Below are 19899 nucleotides of genomic sequence, written 5' to 3' on the forward strand. Positions count from 1 at the left end.
CTCCAGAGAAAATAAACTGCAGCTGATTGCCTTCAGATAAAAAATTCACACACGTTGGAGCTAAATGGCACAAATGTCAGGTCCGTTTAAATTTTTCAGCAACTGGTAGTTTAAAGTCTGGCAGCAATTCTTGTTTTAGCATAAACAAGCAAAATAGTCAGTTTAGCTGAACGTAAACAGTTTTCAGAGAGCCTCAATTCTCCTGAAACGTACCCACCAGAAATCCCAAATAAGCACCTTGATGTTATACTAATTGGCAGTTTGTTGTCCAAGTTTTTCAAATTTACGTTCTCAAGCTCCCTCAGTATTTTATTTTATTTTTTCCCTCAAAGTTTACGAAACTAATCTGGGGATTTCCAGCTTGAGCAAAGCTTGTACAGGAAATCAAGATGAAATGTCCGAGAGTCTGCGTCATCAGCAGTTCCCTCTGTTTTGCAGTCGCATACATGTTTTCTTCCAAGGATACAGACTGTGCGCTCTGGTATTAATTGTGACTCCCTCCAGTGGTAAGTTACAGCCAGCAAGACTAACAACAGCGTTGGTGGCAAGAGTAAAGGTGTCAGCAAGGCGGAAGAATGCCTTACAAGCCGCCATAATGGAAAAAAACTGCAAGTTACTAAATGCAGGATAATGTATGCCAGGGAAATGTGTTAATTAGCCTAAATGAAATGAACGTATTTGGGCTTCACCTAAAACAAACTTAAGATTTATTTTTTATGGCTTGATTTGCATCCATCCATTCGCTTCCGCTTATCCTTTTCAGGGTCGCGGGGGGCGCTGGAGCCTATCCCAGCTGTCATAGGGCGAGAGGCAGGGTACACCCTGGACAGGTCGCCAGTCTGTCGCAGGGCTAACACACAGGGACAGACAACCATTCACACTCACATTCACTCACACATTCACACCTAGTGACAATTTGGATTAATCAATTAACCTATCCCCACAAGCTGCATGTCTTTGGACGGTGGGAGGAAGCCGGAGTACCCGGAGGGAACCCACGCAAACACGGGGAGAACATGCAAACTCCACACAGAAAGATCCCGGCCTGATGGTGGAATTAGGGTTGCCAACCGTCCCTTAAAATACGGAATCGTCCCGTATTTAGAAACAAAAGTACACGTCCCGTATTGAGCTAATAAGGGACGCACTTTGTCCCGTAATACAGTGAGAATCAAAAGTAGTCTATAACTTTTAATGGAATTAACGCTTTGTTTGAAAACATAATTCCCAGCCCCTCTCCTGCTTTGTGACCAATGAGCTGACAGCACACTTATGACAATTCGAGTATGACTATTCAGATTACCGCTCATCTCATTGGTCGAGGAAAGGTCGCTTGCGGAGAAAATACCGGAAGACAACAGATGACCACAACAAGAAGCATGGCCAACAGGGGAACAAACGCCGACTCTGCGGTGCAAGTCTCGGATGACAGTACACCTAAAGCTGGGCAGACACTGTGTGATTTTTTCAGTCACGTTATTCAGCTCCTGCTCAAACTGCACGATTGACTCGCAGGGGTTAGAAGTTCGTATGTCACGATGTACTCTCACACTATACCGCCCGATGCTCTGATGCGACCTGAGTGCTCACACTGTGCCTCCATAACATGAAGGTTATAACAGAAAATCTGTCGCTCGCTCTCTCTGTCTTTCACTCACACAGACACACCACCATCAACTTTGCTAAATTGCTAATGAAAAACATTGATCAGGCAGCTGTGATTGAGCAGCAGTGTAAATCCAACTATTTTCACGGTTGTTGTGGTCGTGATAATTTTGTGATGCCACATCGAAAAGGCTCGGATGAGCTTTTCAAAGTTCTACAAGTTGTGCCTCCATCGCTTGTGTCCAGATCACACGCTGCACAGCCGTGCTGCGCCGTCTTTTTCACCAACGTTTACGTGTGAGCAGTGTGAGCGCCTGTGGTGACACCCTCACGAGCGATTGATGATCGGGAGCTGGTCGTGAGGTGTTAATCACTTCTCGTTACCCCACGTATACTACACGACGCACGATGAAGGCCAAAATCGGTCCGATCACTCAAAAATCGTCTCAAAATGGGCCTAAAACCGCACAGTGTGAGCCCAGCGTTAGAGCAGCAATGTTTGTTCCCCTCAGAGAAAGGGAAGAATGGGAAAAGGAAAACACCTGGCTGGAAAAAGTTAATATGGGCATGTGCAATGAATATCAGCGCTATGTGGCCAGAAGTGTGATAATATAATTTATTTTGTGTAATAAACAACTGCAAGGATAGATGATTACAACAAATAGATGACTAATACATAAAAGTAATACATAGATGAATAATGATGATGAGTTATGATGCGTAATCATGGGAACAAGCGGGTTTACAAACAGGAGCAACTGATTAGCATTAGAAAAGCTGAAATAATACCTCAGCTGAAGCCAATTGTACTAAATGCACTATATGTGCACTGTTACAAGAATGTTTTTCTTTCTATTGTTTTCTATTATTTTAAGTTAAGCAGGACAGAGTTCTTTTAAAGAAAGATTTACTTATATTCTCAAAAGTTAAGCATGACAGGCTTCTGTTTAAGAAAGAGACCTGTTTTACTGTGTTAATGTTGTCATTTTGAGCTAAAAATAAATGGCTAAATGATCATTTGTTTCCCATGTGTTCATATCACAAAGAATAGAATATGCATGTACTTAAATCAACTTCAAGTCAAATGGTTAAAAAAATAATTTCACACACAAAAAAAGAGCTAGAAAATTCACCACACTGGGAAGGGTGAAGACAACTGGGTCGCCCGGCCCTGGCCACGAGGTGTCCCTTATTTATTTTTCAGGGAGTTGGCAACCCTAGGTGGAATTGAACTCAGGACTTTCTTGCTGTGCGGCAACAGTGCTAACCACCGTGCTGCCTGGCTTGATTTGCATTTAAAAATATATTATCAACATATTTTATTCAGAACTAGTTCAAAATTTAAAGGGACAGTAATCAATGCATCAGAGTAGTCCAATTTAAACCATGTCAGTCAAAATGCAAAAGTGAATTCATGTTAGTGAGAAAATCAAACTTACTCCCACCTGAAGCTATCCTACTTTATATGCACCCATTGTGCAATTTATCAGGAAAACCTGTTCAGCTGCTTCCTACTGTAAATCTTACCAGCCAATCACGTGGCAGCAACTTATGTAGACATCGTCAAAATGACCTGAGGTTCAAACTGAGCGTCAGTGACTTTAAACATAATATGGTTGTTGGTGTTAGATGTGGTGGTCTGAGATTTTCAGGAGTTGATCTACTCAATTTTCTCTCAAGCTCTCTTTTCTTTAAAAGCATAATTGTCTTCATAGACGTTGATATTGATAGTCTGTGTTCTCTATTTATTTAGGTGCTAATTTTATCTTAGCGTTTTCCTCTTACATACTTTGTAAATGCACTTCTGTCTACTAGTGAAGTTAAGTAAAGTCTGGATATTTACATTACAACAAATCCTTTAACTATGAATGCTTTAAGAATTTTCTGTGGGTGAAAAAAGTCCTAATGCAAGAGTTCAAAGAAGAATGACCAGAGTGCTAAGGCTGCAATTCACAGGCTCACCAAAACTGGAAAAACATTGCCTTTCAATTTCTGCTTCAGTATTTAGATGGTAGGGTCAGTATTAGTTGTTCAGACTGCTGGTTTTGTAACAGTGATGGAGAGATTTTATTGGGACTCTTTTTACCAATTGAGCATCTTTTAAACACCAGTGTGCCATCGTCTGATGGCTGCTTACAGCAGGATATCTTACATGTCGCGAAGCTCAAATTATCGCAAATTGTTTTCTTGAACATGACAGTGAGCTGACTGTACTCAAATGGCCTCCAGAGTCACCATCCAGATCTCAGTCCAACAGAGCACCTTTTGGATGTGGTGGAATGAGAGATTGACGTTGTGGATGAGCTGACAAAAAATGCTATCATGTCAATATGGACCAAAATCTGTGACGAATGATTCCAGCACCTTGTTGAATTCATGCTCTGAACCCAAGAGGAAGTCCAACCCAGTGCTGTATCTAAGAAAGCCACCATTTACTGTATGTCACAAATTAGCAGATATGGGAAATATCAAATTTCTATCACAAACACTTTAGGGGAAGCTGTTAGAACAACACACCGCATACTAATACATCACATGTTAATGTACCACATAAAACTTTATTCCATACAAAGAAGAACTGTTTTTCCAAAAGCAGAAGTGCTATAAGGAACAATCCCCGCTATCACTCTGATCATCAAACTGCCTGGAAAACTCTCAGTCAACAGCAGGATGTGATGTTTCACGCTTCTTCAAGCTCCACCAGCACACCGTCACAGTCTTTAGGATGGAGAAACATGACCGGTTTGCCGTGAGCACCTATCCGCGGCTCCGCCGAAAGCATTCTGATGTTCTTGGTTTTTAGGTCGGCTATCACAGCGCTAATGTCGTCTACCTGCAGTCATAGGGGGAACAAAACATTATTGTTCAATTCACTTGTTATCATTAGGGTTAAAAATGATCACAACTGAGTGTCAACTCTCATAACACTGCAAACTAACGCACAGGCCCCCCGTGCTGAGTCACATAATTTGGGACAAGCTGTTACTGGATTTATAGGACCAACAACAACACTGACATTTGTTGTCTGACATGAACACATAACACTAACAACAAACTCTACTACACTCACACAGGCCCTAGATAATTATTCCTAAATACTTTTTAAGCTTCGATACACGTAGTAATTATGATTTCTGCAAAAGCTGAACTGCTTTTTTAAAAAAAAAAGTTATTTTACTTTATGTAATTTAGTAAATTCATAATATTACATTAGGCCATTCTCATGGTCAGTGATGACAATTATTTTTCAGTTTTTAGTGTTTGAAGATGTTCATTTTTAGATTAATTTGTTAGTTTCCGTCTTTTAAATTATTACCTTATGATGGGTATTTGTAAATTCAGAGTAGATCTTAAAATAAAAACACAAGCAAAGATAATCGTGTGGTCATCCCAGGTCATATCATATGTATTTATATGTACCAAATAGCCATACTACTACACCGGTTCACAACACAACAAATGCAACACAACAGTTTCTTATAAATACCATGTCACAGTCTGAAGGAAAGCATGTTTTCTTTGGGCCATTCTGACTCACAATCCTCATAAAACACGAGAGAAAGATTTTGCTGCAGCACATCCTCAGAGCAAAAGGAAAATGAATATGAACCAGAAGGCAAGGATTGTCTCATAAAACACTAGTGCAACTAATGCTTTAAACCAGTACACTCATTCATTATATACACGTCACAGTAGACGTAGACAAGAGGAAGTACGAAAATGAACAAATTCTGAATTCAGTCTCGTGAATTTGGGGTCACGTGAACAGATAAATGAAGCAGAGCCATGCAAAAATGTAATAAAAGCTCTCCCCTGTCATCGCCGTCTCACCTCGATACAAATGTGATGCATTCCTCCTGACTTGTTTTTCAACAAGAAGCCCGAGATGGGGCTCTTCTCTCCGAGAGGATGGAGCAGCTCCAGCTTGGTGTTGCCGAGCTCCACGAACACAGTGTAGACACCATGATCGGGCAGGGGCACCTTCTCACTCACCGTGGCCCCCAGCACGTCCCGATACAGCGCCGTGGCCTTCTCCATGTCGGGGACAGCGATGGCGATGTGGTTAAGCCTGCCCAGCTTCCACAGAGACGCGGGAACACCCTGATGGAGGGGCACCGTTGTTGAATGTGCCCTCCGGAGCGCGACGCGAGAGCATCTGGAAACACCCGCCGCTAAATATGAAATTAAAATACAAAGAGATCAGCTGTGTTTGTTGTTTCTACTCGAGTAGCTTTGATGTATGCTGTATATTCTGGACCAAGTCCCGAGTTACATTAATGATATTTAAATCCTATGCTTCCTGCACTCCCAAATCTGTTCTCCTTTGTGTGACTGACTGTTGGTTTTAGATCATATAAATAATAAATAGACCAATCTTTACCGTTTGGTGTTCTGTTTGATGCTTGCTGACTTAATGTAAACATGAATAACACTAATTTGTGAAAGAAAGACTTTTCCTCCTACGACCAATCGACAGGGCAATTCCTTAAAGACGACTTTTTAAAGTAAAGTGCTCATACTGAGCATAAAATAATACCCTCATTTTGGCTTTTCTGCACCTTACCATTCATTCAACTCAATAAAGTGTTTCATACTTTCAAATGACTTTATTGAGTTATGTTGTAAAATAAACCTACCGTCTCCTTATGAAGACATAGTTTTTTACTGATGATACTTAGTTTTTTATTTTAAAGCTGAAGTATCAGGAGAACATATCAATAATCTTTGTTTTATTACTATAAGAGCAATCTTTTGTTTCCCAGGCCATAATCTTGTTTTTGCCTTCATTGGAGGTCATCTTTGAATTCTTCTCCTAGTCTCAGACAAGGCTTAATCCCTGTCTGGGAAACCTGCTGTTTATGTACTGAACATATACATATAATTAGGTTATTAGGTCAACCCTGTGTTTCAGAGAGTAAATAACAGTACCCATATAATTTTACACACATCTCCTTGCCATACAAAAATCTTGGAATAAAATGCTCCAGTGTGAAGTTACTTCATGGTATGGCTTTGGCTTAAGTTAGTAGTTAGGAAGTTAATAGGTACCTTGGCCAAGCATCTCTGTCTGTAAACGCAACAGCTTGAAGTGAATGATAAAACTTTGTAGGGGTGTAGCGTGGGGTCATGTTAACTTGGCTTACATCCGCCAAGGTCAGCGTAATGATTTATTGGTCACAAATTCACAAAAAGCTTTGTAACTTAGAAACTATAATTCTTATGATTGTCCTGTGTATTGTAAACATGGAGAAAGCAGATTGTAAAGATTTCAAATGTGTCACCTTCAAGGTCAATTGATTGATCAATTGATAGCCTGATAGACTGAATTGATTGAGAGGTGATAACAACGCTATGTGGAGCTATTTTATTGGAAAACAAAAGTAAAAACTAGTTTGGTCAAAGACTTTTTTCACCTGACATGTATTGCTAAACATTTTAGGAACCACTGAAATAAATGCTACACATGTACTATATCCACATAAAAAATGATACTCAAAATTATGCCAACTATATTCAAATGGGTTTCAAGGCGGCAAATAACAAAAGCCTTTTTGCTGCACTACAAACTTCCTAAAGTATATTTGAAAAGAACAAAGAAAATAACTGAATATAGAGAAAATACAATACTACTCCCTTAAAAGTAAATACTGTATACAGAGTGAGCTGCCTTGGCGGAGGTTTGCGCTTTTTGAGTGCTTCTGGTTCATGATGTAACGTAAACATTGTTTATGTTCGTCAACTTTGCGGGCTCGTTTGAGCTTCCGAAAAAAATTACAGCTCACTATAACGAAGCTTAGTATCATCGTTTATCGTTTGCAGAACAGTGAACTTAATAGCGAAAATTTCGAAGCTGAATAATTGTTGACACAGACCTGCAACCTTCAGCACGGCGGACGCCATGTTCGTTCCCCGGAACCAAGTGGCAGGTACAGAGCGGTTTCTCGGTGAGCCTGTTTACGTGCGACACAGACAGCCACACATGTGGGGACAATCATGGCTAGTGGAGATGTGCTCGGTGTTCTGGAAGAGTGTGTAAAGAAAATAAATGCCAACACAGCACAGCCAGAAAACTTCCTCGGGTAAGTGTTTGTTGTTTGCGTTGAGTAATTTTTTTTAATCTTTTGAAGAAGCTGTTAAATATTTTTATAAATTCGCTCCAGCTAGCTGAAGCTAACTGTAGCGTTAGCACAGCATTAACACATTTACCTGACAACACGTTTATACGTCGAGGTTTTGGTAAGATATAAATGATTAGGCGAGTTTCTCCTTTTTGCTTCATGTAGAAACATTTAGTCGCTTTATGTTCCTAAAATCAGCTGGCTCACGCATTTGGGGATTGCTACACCTTTAAACAGATCTTCATGGTATGAGCGTATCCAACTGCAGTAACATTTATGCTCATAAAATAAAAGTTAGGTCATTGCTGTAAGCTGTCTGTAGAGCTACGTAAAAAAAAAATAAAGAAAAGAAAACAAAGATGATGTGCTTGTAATAACTGACGTGTGTTAGACTACCAACTGCTGTGACACACCAGATGTTTATTCATTGCATATCATGTTTGTCAATCCTGATTTAGACTCAGAAAGTCCACACCTGTTAGAAAATGTAAAACTTCAAATGTCTTGAATGAAGTAAATATCTAGTACGGTATATGCATTTGTGCACACAAGTCTGTGTTACCGTATTTCAAATGGGGGTTAAGACCCCTCACCAAACGGGAGACAACTTGTATGAATAAAATGGTGGAGAAGCCCTACTGAATTTCCACAATCAGACAGGGAAGTTTTTCCCAACAGAACAGGACTGATTCCACAGGTTTGCCATAGACGGCACATCTCAAAGCCCAGTAGTCAAAAAAGGCCTGAGCTCTTGGTGCTGGAGCTGCTTAAGCAGTTTAACAAATAAGCACAATGCTGTTTTGGTGTGGGAGGCCTGGATCTCTCACACACACACACACACACACACACACACACACACACACACACACACACACACACACACAGAGCACAGCTTTTTCTTGAGGAGCCCAAAAGTCGGCGTAATACAGGAAAATTGTTAATCAATCCCAAATTGTGGCATTTCATTGCTTTTTGGAGTGGCAACTGTAGTAATTTATGTCGAATGCTACTGCTGCAGTCATAAAAATATGATTTTCTGTATCAAATTTTCACTTCATTCTGAGCTACTGAAACAAGAGAAGAAAATTGTTGAAAAGTGGCAAAACGTGCACTTCTAGACTGTATGTGGTATAGTAGTGATCTTAGAGCCAGCCCAAAACCACAGGCCACATCATCCCATGGCAACTAAATCAATAATTTGAAGGATGAAACAGTCCCATGGGGCAAGTTGCTGCCCCAAGTGGAAGAGTTTAAGCATGAATGAGGGGAGGAGGAGACTGGCAGATGGATTGAAGCGGCATCAGCAGTGATGCGGATAGTCTGTCGGTTTGTTGTGGTGAAGAGAGAGCTGAGCCTAAAAATGAAGTTTGGATTACCGATCGATTTACATTCCTGCCCTCACTTATGGTCACGAGCTCTGGGCAGTGACCGAAAGAACGAGGTCACGGATGTGATTGGACCCATCTGGATAAGCTGCAAGAGGTGGTGAGGGAAGTCTTCTCTGATTAGACTGCTGCCCCTGCGACCTGAACCCAGATAAGCGGTAGAAGATGTATGGATGAAATGTAGTGGTTTTGTTTTTGTACCAACACATTAACAAATAAACCACAGACTTTCATCCAATTCAGTTATTTAATAAAAACAACAACAAATTTCCCCCCCCAATATCGCATCATAAGACATACCCGACTAATTCTGTGTCTTTTCATCTTTGCAGCCTTCAAGATGAAGTGGCAACAGACTTTACCTCCATCACTAAGACTCTGTATGACCTCCACAAAGCTCAGGAACCTGGACATTATACAGGAAGCCCGCTAGCTCAGCTGGTTGTGGAAAATTTTGATGAAGAACAGATTTGGCAGGAGCTAGAGCTGCAGAACAAAGCCGTACTGAAACACTTTAAAAACACCATAGACGAAGCTTTAGCAGATGAGACGTTAACTGTGCTGGAGGAAGAGGAGCAGGAAGAGAGTGGTCAAGAAGAAGAAGGAGCATCAGCAGATAATGATGACGATGAAGAAGAGGAGGAGGAACAAGAATTGGAACCACCGAGACGGACAAAGAAAATGGCTGTGGAGGAAGACGATAACACAGAGGATGACTCTGATTTGGATTTTGATGTGGATGCTCTGGAGAAAAAAGAGAAACAGAAGAAGGATACAGGAAGGAAGGCATCCAAAGCAAAAGTGGTGCCCTCTGAGGTTGATGATAAGTTCTTTAAACTGTCAGAGATGGAGGCATTTTTGGATGATATGGACAAGCGCGAGGGAAAGGAGGATGAAGATGACGTAGACTATTTTCAGGATCTGCCCTCAGATGAGGATGATGATCTTGACCTAGAGCAAATCATTTCCACCAAAAAGCAAAAGAAAAATACTGTATGTAACTTATCACACATTTTCCACTCATTTTTTTTTGCCTCCCAATAGTTCAAACTACAGCAAATATGTTGATTGTTCTTTATACCGACAGGTGAAGAGCTCCAGGAATCTCAAGTACAAGGACTTCTTTGACGCCGTGGACAGCGAACCCGCTAAAACAGACGACCCGTCAGATGGAGAGGATGACAGCGTGGATGAAAGCCAGGAGGAAGGTGAAGAAGTAATAGATGACGACTATGATGGCGAAGAGGAGGGTGATGATGAGTAAGTGCAATCAAAAATTATAAAACGTGCAGTTATGTGTGGGAGAAGTCAATTTCACCATGTTCGTGTCTGCACTTTGGCAGGGAAGAGGAGAGGGGTCAGTCTAGGTCGTCTCATAAGAAAGTGACCTTTAATCTCTCGGATGATGAAGACAGCGAGGGAGAGGATGTGGAGGACATTTTGGGAGGAAAAGCCAAAGGCTCAGCCAAGTCTGAAGCAAAATCATCGTTTGAGAAACGGCAAGAAAAGGTAAATGAAATGCAATTGAAACGAGGTTTTAGATGTCTCTGGTTTGATTAACATATCCAACACAGCAAGTTGGAGCAAGTTTTTTAATTTGATTCCAATTTATCCCTGTTTGACTTAAGAGGATGCAGCTGTAAGCCCTCCAGAATAATAAAAAGCAAAATAAAGTGTTAAATCACAAGAGGACTGAGGGTGTGCTCACACTAAGTGTGGTTGTCTTGTATCGTGCTTGCTCTTTCATGCACGTAAAACTCTTAAAAGTGCTCTTGTAGAGCACAGTTCATAATTCTAGGATGCATGTGTCCTCTCACATGTGTTATAGATGTATTTAAAAGGCCCCATTAAACTTGCATTCTTTTGAATGGCCCCCAGGTGGCATAGTTGTGGTTGCAGAAAGACTTAAAATCCTATTCAAGTCTACAAGTAAATGAACCTCTGTAAACACTTTGCTGATTAATTTTGGTCATTGTGTTTGTCAGAAAGGAGAATTATCCAGGTTATGCTCATTGGCTTGTGATTGACAGCTTATTAGGCGATTTACTTGTGGTTTCACAGTCAGATCCACCCCTCATCTCATCTGGTTTTAAAACACCGAGATGGCAAGGGTGAAAACTCTCATTTCGAGGTATCAGGAGTTCAGAAACCAGTGAATGATGATGTAGTAGTTGCATCCATCTGTATCAGGCCTGAGTTGAACTAAACAGTGGGGAGCAGCGATCACACTTGACGAATGAACTAGAATTTGGGGGTTTAGGCACGATACTGATTGCTTTGTGTGAGTACACTCTTTAAATCTGCCGGAGTGCTAATACCACTTTTTGTTTGTTTGTTTATTTGTTTTGAAATCATAAATTTCAGATTCTTGCACTATAGGTGATCCTATAGTGTAAATTTCCCAACGTATCACATTAGTGAACGGCGTCCTTCACTCTTGTTGGTAGTTGCTTCAGAGTGGAGATTAGTTTAACTCCTTACCTGCCTCCTTCGATTGAATGTCTCACCTGTACCTGAAGGAGCACAGATCATGGGTACCCAACATTGACCCAACAGGGCTGATTTTTAGTTCACTGTTGGTGACTGTGCAATCCTGCATTTGCTGTAACCTGCAGATGTCCCAGAAGATTGAAGAGCTAGAGAAAGCAGCTTTAGCAGAGAAACCCTGGCAGCTGTCCGGAGAAGTAACTGCACAGACCCGTCCTGAAAACAGCATGCTGGAGGAAGACGTGGCGTTTGAGCAGACGTCCAGGACGGGTTAGTGACCACCCAGCACCTCCCAAACTCCCACTCTGTTTGTGCATGCTTTAGTTTGAATAATTAATAGCAGCCTTATTATGTCAAATCATAGAGTAAAATTTCTCATTTGTTTTTTCAGCCCCTGCAATCACAGAAGAAACTACACTACAGCTGGAAGACATCATCAAACAGAGAATTAAAGACCAAGTTAGTAACAGTAACCAGTATTTTTTTATTATTATTATTCATTTTTTATATTATTATAATGAATAACCTAGTTACTTATACTTGTGTTTCTGGAAGGCTTTCGATGACGTGGTTCGCAAAGAGAAGCCTAAGGAGGAGGTGTTTGAGTACAAGAAGAGGCTCACGTTGGACCATGAGAAGAGCAAGCAGAGTTTAGCAGAAATCTATGAGCAAGAATATCTCAAGCAGAATCAGGTTTGACTTTTTTTCTTGTTTTCATTAGAACTTTGACACATATGAAGCATTTCCTCAAATATTCATTGTATTATTATTATCATCTTTTGTAATTTCAGCAAAAAACGGAGGAGGAGGAGAACCCAGCCCATGTAGAAATTCAGAAGCTTATGGACACACTCTTCCTAAAGTTAGATGCTCTTTCCAACTTCCACTTCACACCTAAGCCGGTGAGTTTTTCCTGCTAGCAGTGACTAAAACTAGATACTCTGCAGTTTCTCAGGTGCATGGTTCTTTAAAAACCTGTCCCAACGTGATTGTAGTCTTTAATTTAAGCTGTAATTATCGTTGGATAAACTGAATGTATATTTACACAGTGCTGTACTGTGAAAGGTAAAAGGTTTCTGATTCATTTTGTATTCATGTTTGCTTTTGTCCATAGCCCGTTCCTGAGGTCAAAGTGGTGTCTAATTTGCCATCCATTACAATGGAGGAGGTGGCTCCTGTCAGCACTAGTGATGCTACGCTACTCGCACCAGAAGAAATCAAGGTTAGTCTTCAATCCATGTACAGAAGTCCATTATTTTCATATGAGGATTTTGTCTAACAATCCTCTCCTCCAACCAAAGGAGAAGAACAAAGCGGGAGATTTGCTGGGAGCGACAGAGAAGACATCAACAGACAAGAAACGTGAGAGGCGCAACAAAAAGAAGGTTAAGCGATTGAAGATCAAAGAGAAGGAAAAGAAACAGAAACTTAAAGAGGCCAATAAAACAGAGGAGAACAAAAAGCCATCGAAGGCTCAAGTGACAGAAACCCTCAAGAAAGTCACAAAAGGAGGCAAAGCGACGATACTCAAGGTGAGTGCCTGATCTCGCTTCACTCTGCTGCTCTCGGTAGGAAGTCGTCATCAACCTGCTCAGAGTTCTGTCAGATCAACGTTATAAATGTTTGGAAGTGCTTTAAAGATGCACACAGGAGAAAGTAATCATTATTCATATGATACAACTAAGTCTAAATATCACTAAACACCAATGTGATGCTTTGTTTAAAAAAAAAAAAAAAAAAAGGAAATTAAAGGATTTTAAGTGTGCCTTCTAGTCAGAAAAATACGGTACTGAAAAAGTTATTGTGCTTAAGGTGCTTCGCTGACATCATCTGAGAGGTTCTACCCTTGACTACCTCAGATTGGTTTAGACCAGGGGTGCTCACACTTTTTCCGCATGTGAGCTACTTATAAAATGACCAAGTCAACATGATCTACCCACTACAAAAATCCAAAACATATACTTATTTATAAATATATTGAGGATTCTTTATATCTACAATGTATATACATGCATAACCGCAATATCCAATATTTCACAACACAATTAACAATGTAAATTTTTTGTCATTACCTGAGTTTACTCTGATGACTTGCACTGAATTGAATCAGCCAGGGATGCATAGTCCGGACAGTAGCTGCTGACGGCCAGCCTCAAACACACTTCCAAATGTTCATCAGTCATGGTGGAACGGTACTTGGACTTAATGATGTTCATGTGGGAAAATGATGACTCACATAAATAAGTGGAGCCGAATAATGCAGTCAAAGAGGCAGCACATTTCCTCATGTTGGGGTACTTTACTTCTGTGAGTAAGTTCCAGAACTGTCCATGATCTCTGGACTTCAGCTCAATGTCGGCTTGTAGTGTCAAAATCTCATCTTCCACTCCAGAAGAGTTCAGGTGAAATAGTTTTGCAATTTTTGATGCGAGTGAATCGACATCAGCATCTTCCCGAAAAGGATAGCACATGAAGGTAGCGACTGGCTCGAGCAAAGAAAAGTCTTGAAAGCGTTTGTCAAACTCTGACAGACAATTGTCAATCTGCTCTGTGTAGCGTGCACTGTCAAGTTGCAAACAGGCCATCCCCTGCATCTCCAGCTCTGACGCCAGGTTTTGAAAGTTTATCAAATCATGGCGCTGCAGCTTTAAAGAGAGATGTTGCATCTTTCGTTTGAAAGCATTAACTGAGCTGATCATGTTGATCACTGTTTTGTCTTTTCCTTGCAGCTGTAGATTAAGGTCATTCAACATGTTTGTCAGATCGGTTAAAAATGCCAAGTCTAACAGCCACTGACCGTCATTAAGTTGCATGTATTCTGCTTGTCCAGCTACACGGAAAAACTCCTTAATCTCCGGACAGAGCTCTCGAAATCTTTGCAGGAATTTCCCTCGACTAAGCCACCTCACGTCAGTGTGTAGCAACAACTCAGAGTGGTCGCAGTCAGCCTTCTCCAGATGTGCACGAAATAACCGTCTTTGAAGAGATCTGGCGCGAATAGAACAGGCGATCTTCGTTGCAACATTCATGATCTCCTTCATGTTGAGCATTTTAGCGCATAACGCTTGTTGGTGGATTATGCAATGGTAATTTAGGAAGTCCGGGAAAGCATCGTCCTGCCTGCACTTGGCAATAAATCCATTCAAGCGGCCAACCATTGCGGGTGCTCCATCTGTGGTAATAGACACCAATTTGTACACTGGGAGCTGGGTTTTCTCGATAAAGTTTTTGAACGACTGAAATATGTCCTCTCCTCGCGTCTGTTCTTTCATGGGCAGGACTGTTAATAGCTCTTCTTTTGCAGTGATATCAGTAAACACCATACGAATGAAAATGCACACCTGGGCTGTGTCACTCACGTCCGTAGATTCGTCCAACTGCAGAGAGAAACACTGGCAATCTCCGATGTCCTTCCAAAGTTGCTGGGTTAAATCCTCCGCCATGGCTTCACAGCGCTGTGTAACTGTACTTCTTGACAGCTGGAGAGCTTTGATCGAAGATGTTATTTCTGCCTTATTTTTAAAGTCTCGGAACAATGAGTCAGCTGCTTCAACGAATGCCTCTTTTACCATCTCTCCATCTTGAAAAGACTTCTTGTTTTTAACGATGATGTGACTCACCCGGAACGATGCTTCGGTGGCGGCTTTCGCTTTTGAAGTTTGTTGTGTGAAAAATGACTGCTGTCCGGACAACTGGGATTTTAGTTCCTTCACCTTTTTCTTTCTTAGCTCGCTTTTCGGCGGGAATGTAGTGTCGTATTTTCCGTGAACAGTTCGAAAATGCCGCTCCACATTTCCCTCCTTTGGCATTGCGATGGCAGCCTGGCAGATGAGGCAAACGCACTTCGAAAATGACATCGTGAAAAAAAAGTCTTCCTCCCATTCCGTATGAAAGTGATACGTTTTTGTCTTCTTACTTGGTCCAGCTCCCTCACTCATTTTTAACCCTTTCTTAGGTTTAGAAAAAACCGAGAGCTAAAAATTGGAGTTAACTCGCTGACTAGCTTGTCAGTTTTACTACACTTCGCGCCGCTGTTTGCACATGCGCAGCGACCTAAGCGTCAGAAAAAAATCCGATGTCATCTGACTGGCTTCCCTGTATCAATCAAGTGACGGGATGGATGGTAGGCTGGCATCTATTTTTTTAATGCCATGCGATCTACCAATACTACCTTTGCGATCGACTGGTCGATCGCGATCGACGTATTGAGCACCCCTGGTTTAGACCATGATTTGGGCTCAATGTTGTCTGCTGTTGGCCACACAGAGACTTTCAGAGATGTGGAGACTTTTTTTTTTTTTTAGTAACTCGAACGCCTGGTCGCACCGGTGCGACCTAGGATGTTTTTTTTAGTCACACCATTGAGAAATTAGGTCACATTTGCGACCAAATTGGTCACACTCTACAGCCCTGTTTCATGTTGTTTATAACCAGCATCTGTGTGATGCAGCAGAAATCAAGACTCATCAGACGAGACAACATTTTTACAATGTTCTGTGGTTCAATTTTCTTGAGCCTCTGAAAACTGCAGCCTCAGTTTCATGTCCGTACCGGAGCAGCACCCAGTGTGATCTTCTGCTGCTTCAAAGTTCAACGAGTTGTGCGTTCAGAGATGCTCTTCTGCATACCTTAAGCCCCTTTTTCCATTAGTATCTACATGGATCGACTTGCCACTGTTCGCCACGACTTGATTGGGATCGACTGGTTTTCCAATACAATAGAGTACCACCTAATGTGTGTGGTCATTGTCATAGCAACATGGCCAAGCATCCTGTGATTAGTTTGAGACGTGAACCCTACAACAAAGGTGGATGTCGAGGCAAGAATATACCTGCTACTCGGTCTATGGCTTTCCGTCAGACTCGGGAGGCACCGGCATTATTTGTAGCCATTTCCCTCCTAGCTGGGTTTAAAAAATGGCAGTTTTGATTTTCATGAATGAGATAATCTAATGACTCATGGAGTGACCCCCTGACAGGCCAATCGGTGGCATGTAGTCTGACGACGTCACACTTAAACTGTGGCGAACTGTTGCGAGTCGATCTGAGTAGCTACCAGTGGAAACGGGGCTTTAGTGGTAGCGAGCAGTTCTGTGAGTTACTGTTGCCTTCCTACCAGTTCGTTATCCTCTTACATCAACATGCCATTTTCACACATGGAACTACTGCTGACTGGATATTTTGATCTTATTCGGACCATTCTCTGTAATACTAGACATTGTTTGGGGAAAATCCCAGTAGATCAGCAGCTTCAGAATATTCTCAGAGTCAACGACTGTGTCACGTTCAAAGTCACCGGTGTTCCTCATTCTGATGCACAGTTTGAACTTCAGCAGGTTGTGCTCTATGGATTAACTCATGTTTTAACTATGTAGTGCCATCACAGACTGGGTAATCTATTTTTAGCAAACAATTAGTCAGCCTTTTCCACTTCTCAGACACACCACACCTTTAAGGAAGGCTTTTGTTGTAAACATTACACAAATTCCTACTTTATGCTGCAGATGTTCCTGAGGTGACTTTACTAACCAAGTGTTCCTGTTTCAGGACGAGGGGAAGGACAAGGCTCTGCGGTCCTCTCAAGCGTTCTTCTCTCAGCTGCAGGACCAGGTCAAAAGTCAGATCAAAAGCGCAAAGGACCAGCCTTCAAAGAAGAAGAAGAAAAACAAAGAGGTTTCTGTTAGCAAACTCAAGTTATAATAGCTGTGATGGTTTGTTAGGGATTAGCAATGATTTATTGTATATATTTTTATGAAAATGCAAAATAAATGTTATGTCTGAAATTCTTGTAACATTTTGATTAAAAATAATCAGGATTACAGATGTGCTGGTGCTCTGTTTGGTTTTTGCTCATTTCCCATATCCCTCTGTATGAATAGAGACTCCACCACATGGCTTTAGACGGTCCTCTGAATATTAAGCCATTTTCTAAGGGAGTCTTATCTCTTTACACTCTTATAAAATGTAAGCTAGTGATCCTCTGAATCATTCTGGGCAGACAACAACTGGGTATTGTACTCACTCTGTAGTGTGGGAACTATGCAAATAATATAAAATAGCCTCTAAACCTTGAATAAAGTAGGTACTTCTCTCACTAATGCATATTAATTGATATCTTTTTGTAAAGACTGTATTTATAGATCAAAGACATGTAATTTCCCAGACTGGAAACGATCAATTTCACAGTGAAAAGCAGCTCTTCATTTTATTTTATTTCAAAAGTGGAATTCAAGTACAGGGAGTGCAGAATTATTAGGCAAGTTGTATTTTTGAGGAATAATTTTATTATTGAACAACAACCATGTTCTCAATGAACCCAAAAAACTCATTAATATCAAAGCTGAATGTTTTTGGAAGTAGTTTTTAGTTTTAGCTATTTTAGGGGGATATCTGTGTGTGCAGGTGACTATTACTGTGCATAATTATTAGGCAACTTAACAAAAAACAAATATATACCCATTTCAATTATTTATTTTTACCAGTGACACCAATATAACATCTCCACATTCACAAATATACATTTCTGACATTCAAAAACAAAACAAATCAGCGACCAATATAGCCACCTTTCTTTGCAAGGACACTCAAAAGCCTGCCATCCATGGATTCTGTCAGTGTTTTGATCTGTTCACCATCAACATTGCGTGCAGCAGCAACCACAGCCTCCCAGACACTGTTCAGAGAGGTGTACTGTTTTCCCTCCTTGTAAATCTCACATTTGATGATGGACCACAGGTTCTCAATGGGGCTCAGATCAGGTGAACAAGGAGGCCATGTCATTAGTTTTTCTTCTTTTATACCCTTTCTTGCCAGCCACGCTGTGGAGTACTTGGACGCGTGTGATGGAGCATTGTCCTGCATGAAAATCATGTTTTTCTTGAAGGATGCAGACTTCTTCCTGTACCACTGCTTGAAGAAGGTGTCTTCCAGAAACTGGCAGTAGGACTGGGAGTTGAGCTTGGCTCCATCCTCAACCCAAAAAGGCCCCACAAGCTCATCTTTGATGATACCAGCCCAAACCAGTACTCCACCTCCACCTTGCTGGCGTCTGAGTCGGACTGGAGCTGTCTGCCCTTTACCAATCCAGCCACGAGCCCATCCATCTGGCCCATCAAGACTCACTCTCATTTCATCAGTCCATAAAACCTTAGAAAAATCAGTCTTGAGATATTTCTTGGCCCAGTCTTGGTTTCAGCTTGTGTGTCTTGTTCAGTGGTGGTCGTCTTTCAGCCTTTCTTACCTTGGCCATGTCTCTGAGTATTGCACACCTTGTGCTTTTGGGCACTCCAGTGATGTTGCAGCTCTGAAATATGGCCAAACTGGTGGCAAGTGGCATCTTGGCAACTGCACGCTTGACTTTTCTCAGTTCATGGGCAGTTATTTTGCACCTTGGTTTTTCCACACGCTTCTTGCAACCCTGTTGACTATTTTGAATGAAACGCTTGATTGTTCGATGATCACGCTTCAGAAGCTTTGCAATTTTGAGACTGCCGCATCCCTCTGCAAGATATCTCACTATTTTTGACTTTTCTGAGCCTGTCAAGTCCTTCTTTTGACCCATTTTGCCAAAGGAAAGGACGTTACCTAATAATTATGCACACCTGATATAGGGTGTTGATGTCATTAGACCACACCCCTTCTCATTACAGAGATGCACATCACCTAATATGCTTAATTGGTAGTAGGCTTTCGAGTCTATACAGCTTGGGGTAAGACAACATGCATGAAGAGGATGATGTGGACAAAATACTCATCCATCCATCCTCATCCGCTTTGTCCGGGGCCGGGTCGCGGGGGCAGCAGCCTAAGCAAAGAGGCCCAGACCTCCCTCTCCCCAGCCACCTCCTCCAGCTTATCCGGGGGAACACCAAGGCGTTCCCAGGCCAGCCGAGAGATATAATCTCTCCAGCGTGTCCTGGGTCTGCCCCGGGGCCTCCTCCCGGTGGGACATGCCTGGAACACCTCACCCAGGAGGCGCCCAGGGGGCATCCTTGTCAGATATTTATTTCATTTAAATCTATGGTACAATGTTTACTTGGATACTTAATTTTGAGGTTTATTTCATTTAATTTATGCTGTGATAAACCACAGATTTGAAACAGACTGCTTCATCTTGATAATATATTCATACCCCCTAGTCCCCAAACCCACCTTTGTCCCCCCTAATTTTATCAACTGGGTTATCCCACAATTAAATTATTTCAAGCAAAGGAAAAAAACAAACAAACATTGTAATTAGCCTCCACCTAACTTAACCTCTGTTAACTATTAACTTTTGGAGTTTTCTGTGTTAGGTAGCATTTA

The 19899-nt window shown here is 41.4% G+C and overlaps 2 protein-coding genes across 2 annotated transcripts; one reads left to right on the forward strand and one right to left on the reverse strand.

Moving 5' to 3' along the window:
* Positions 1–4143: 4143 nt before the first annotated feature.
* On the reverse strand, positions 4144–7556 carry mcee (methylmalonyl CoA epimerase). The gene is made up of 3 exons (XM_085455509.1): positions 7479–7556; positions 5437–5777; positions 4144–4438 (listed from the first exon to the last, which is right to left on the reverse strand). The coding sequence occupies exons 1-3, from the start codon at positions 7504–7506 to the stop codon at positions 4286–4288; spliced, it is 522 nt and encodes a 173-aa protein (XP_085311635.1). The 5' UTR covers positions 7507–7556; the 3' UTR covers positions 4144–4285.
* On the forward strand, positions 7536–17416 carry mphosph10 (M-phase phosphoprotein 10 (U3 small nucleolar ribonucleoprotein)). The gene is made up of 11 exons (XM_085455502.1): positions 7536–7685; positions 9442–10102; positions 10197–10369; positions 10453–10618; positions 11725–11866; positions 11988–12055; positions 12152–12289; positions 12388–12498; positions 12711–12818; positions 12898–13128; positions 17143–17416. Exons 1-11 carry the CDS (start codon positions 7600–7602, stop codon positions 17293–17295), a joined length of 2037 nt encoding a protein of 678 aa, XP_085311628.1. The 5' UTR covers positions 7536–7599; the 3' UTR covers positions 17296–17416.
* The last annotated feature ends 2483 nt before the right edge of the window (positions 17417–19899 follow it).

This window comes from Copadichromis virginalis, linkage group LG1 (genome assembly GCF_057382275.1).
Source record: "Copadichromis virginalis isolate Kocher_CV1m ecotype Utaka linkage group LG1, C_Virginalis_male_GT1.1, whole genome shotgun sequence".
NCBI classification, from domain to species: Eukaryota; Metazoa; Chordata; class Actinopteri; order Cichliformes; family Cichlidae; genus Copadichromis; species Copadichromis virginalis.

What these genes read in the sequence shown, in the direction of transcription:
- mphosph10 (XM_085455502.1), top strand. Translation starts at nt 7,600, where the DNA reads ATGGCTAGTGGAGATGTGCTCGGTGTTCTGGAAGAGTGTGTAAAGAAA. An exon ending in AAAAGCAAAAGAAAAATACT is followed by an intron (nt 10,103 to 10,196) that starts GTATGTAACTTA and finishes TTATACCGACAG; the next exon opens with GTGAAGAGCTCCAGGAATCT. An exon ending in TTGAGAAACGGCAAGAAAAG is followed by an intron (nt 10,619 to 11,724) that starts GTAAATGAAATG and finishes TGTAACCTGCAG; the next exon opens with ATGTCCCAGAAGATTGAAGA.
- mcee (XM_085455509.1), bottom strand. Translation starts at nt 7,506, where the DNA reads ATGGCGTCCGCCGTGCTGAAGGTTGCAG. An exon ending in CGCCGTGCTGAAGGTTGCAG is followed by an intron (nt 5,778 to 7,478) that starts GTCTGTGTCAAC and finishes TTTCATATTTAG; the next exon opens with CGGCGGGTGTTTCCAGATGC. An exon ending in TGCATCACATTTGTATCGAG is followed by an intron (nt 4,439 to 5,436) that starts GTGAGACGGCGA and finishes CTATGACTGCAG; the next exon opens with GTAGACGACATTAGCGCTGT.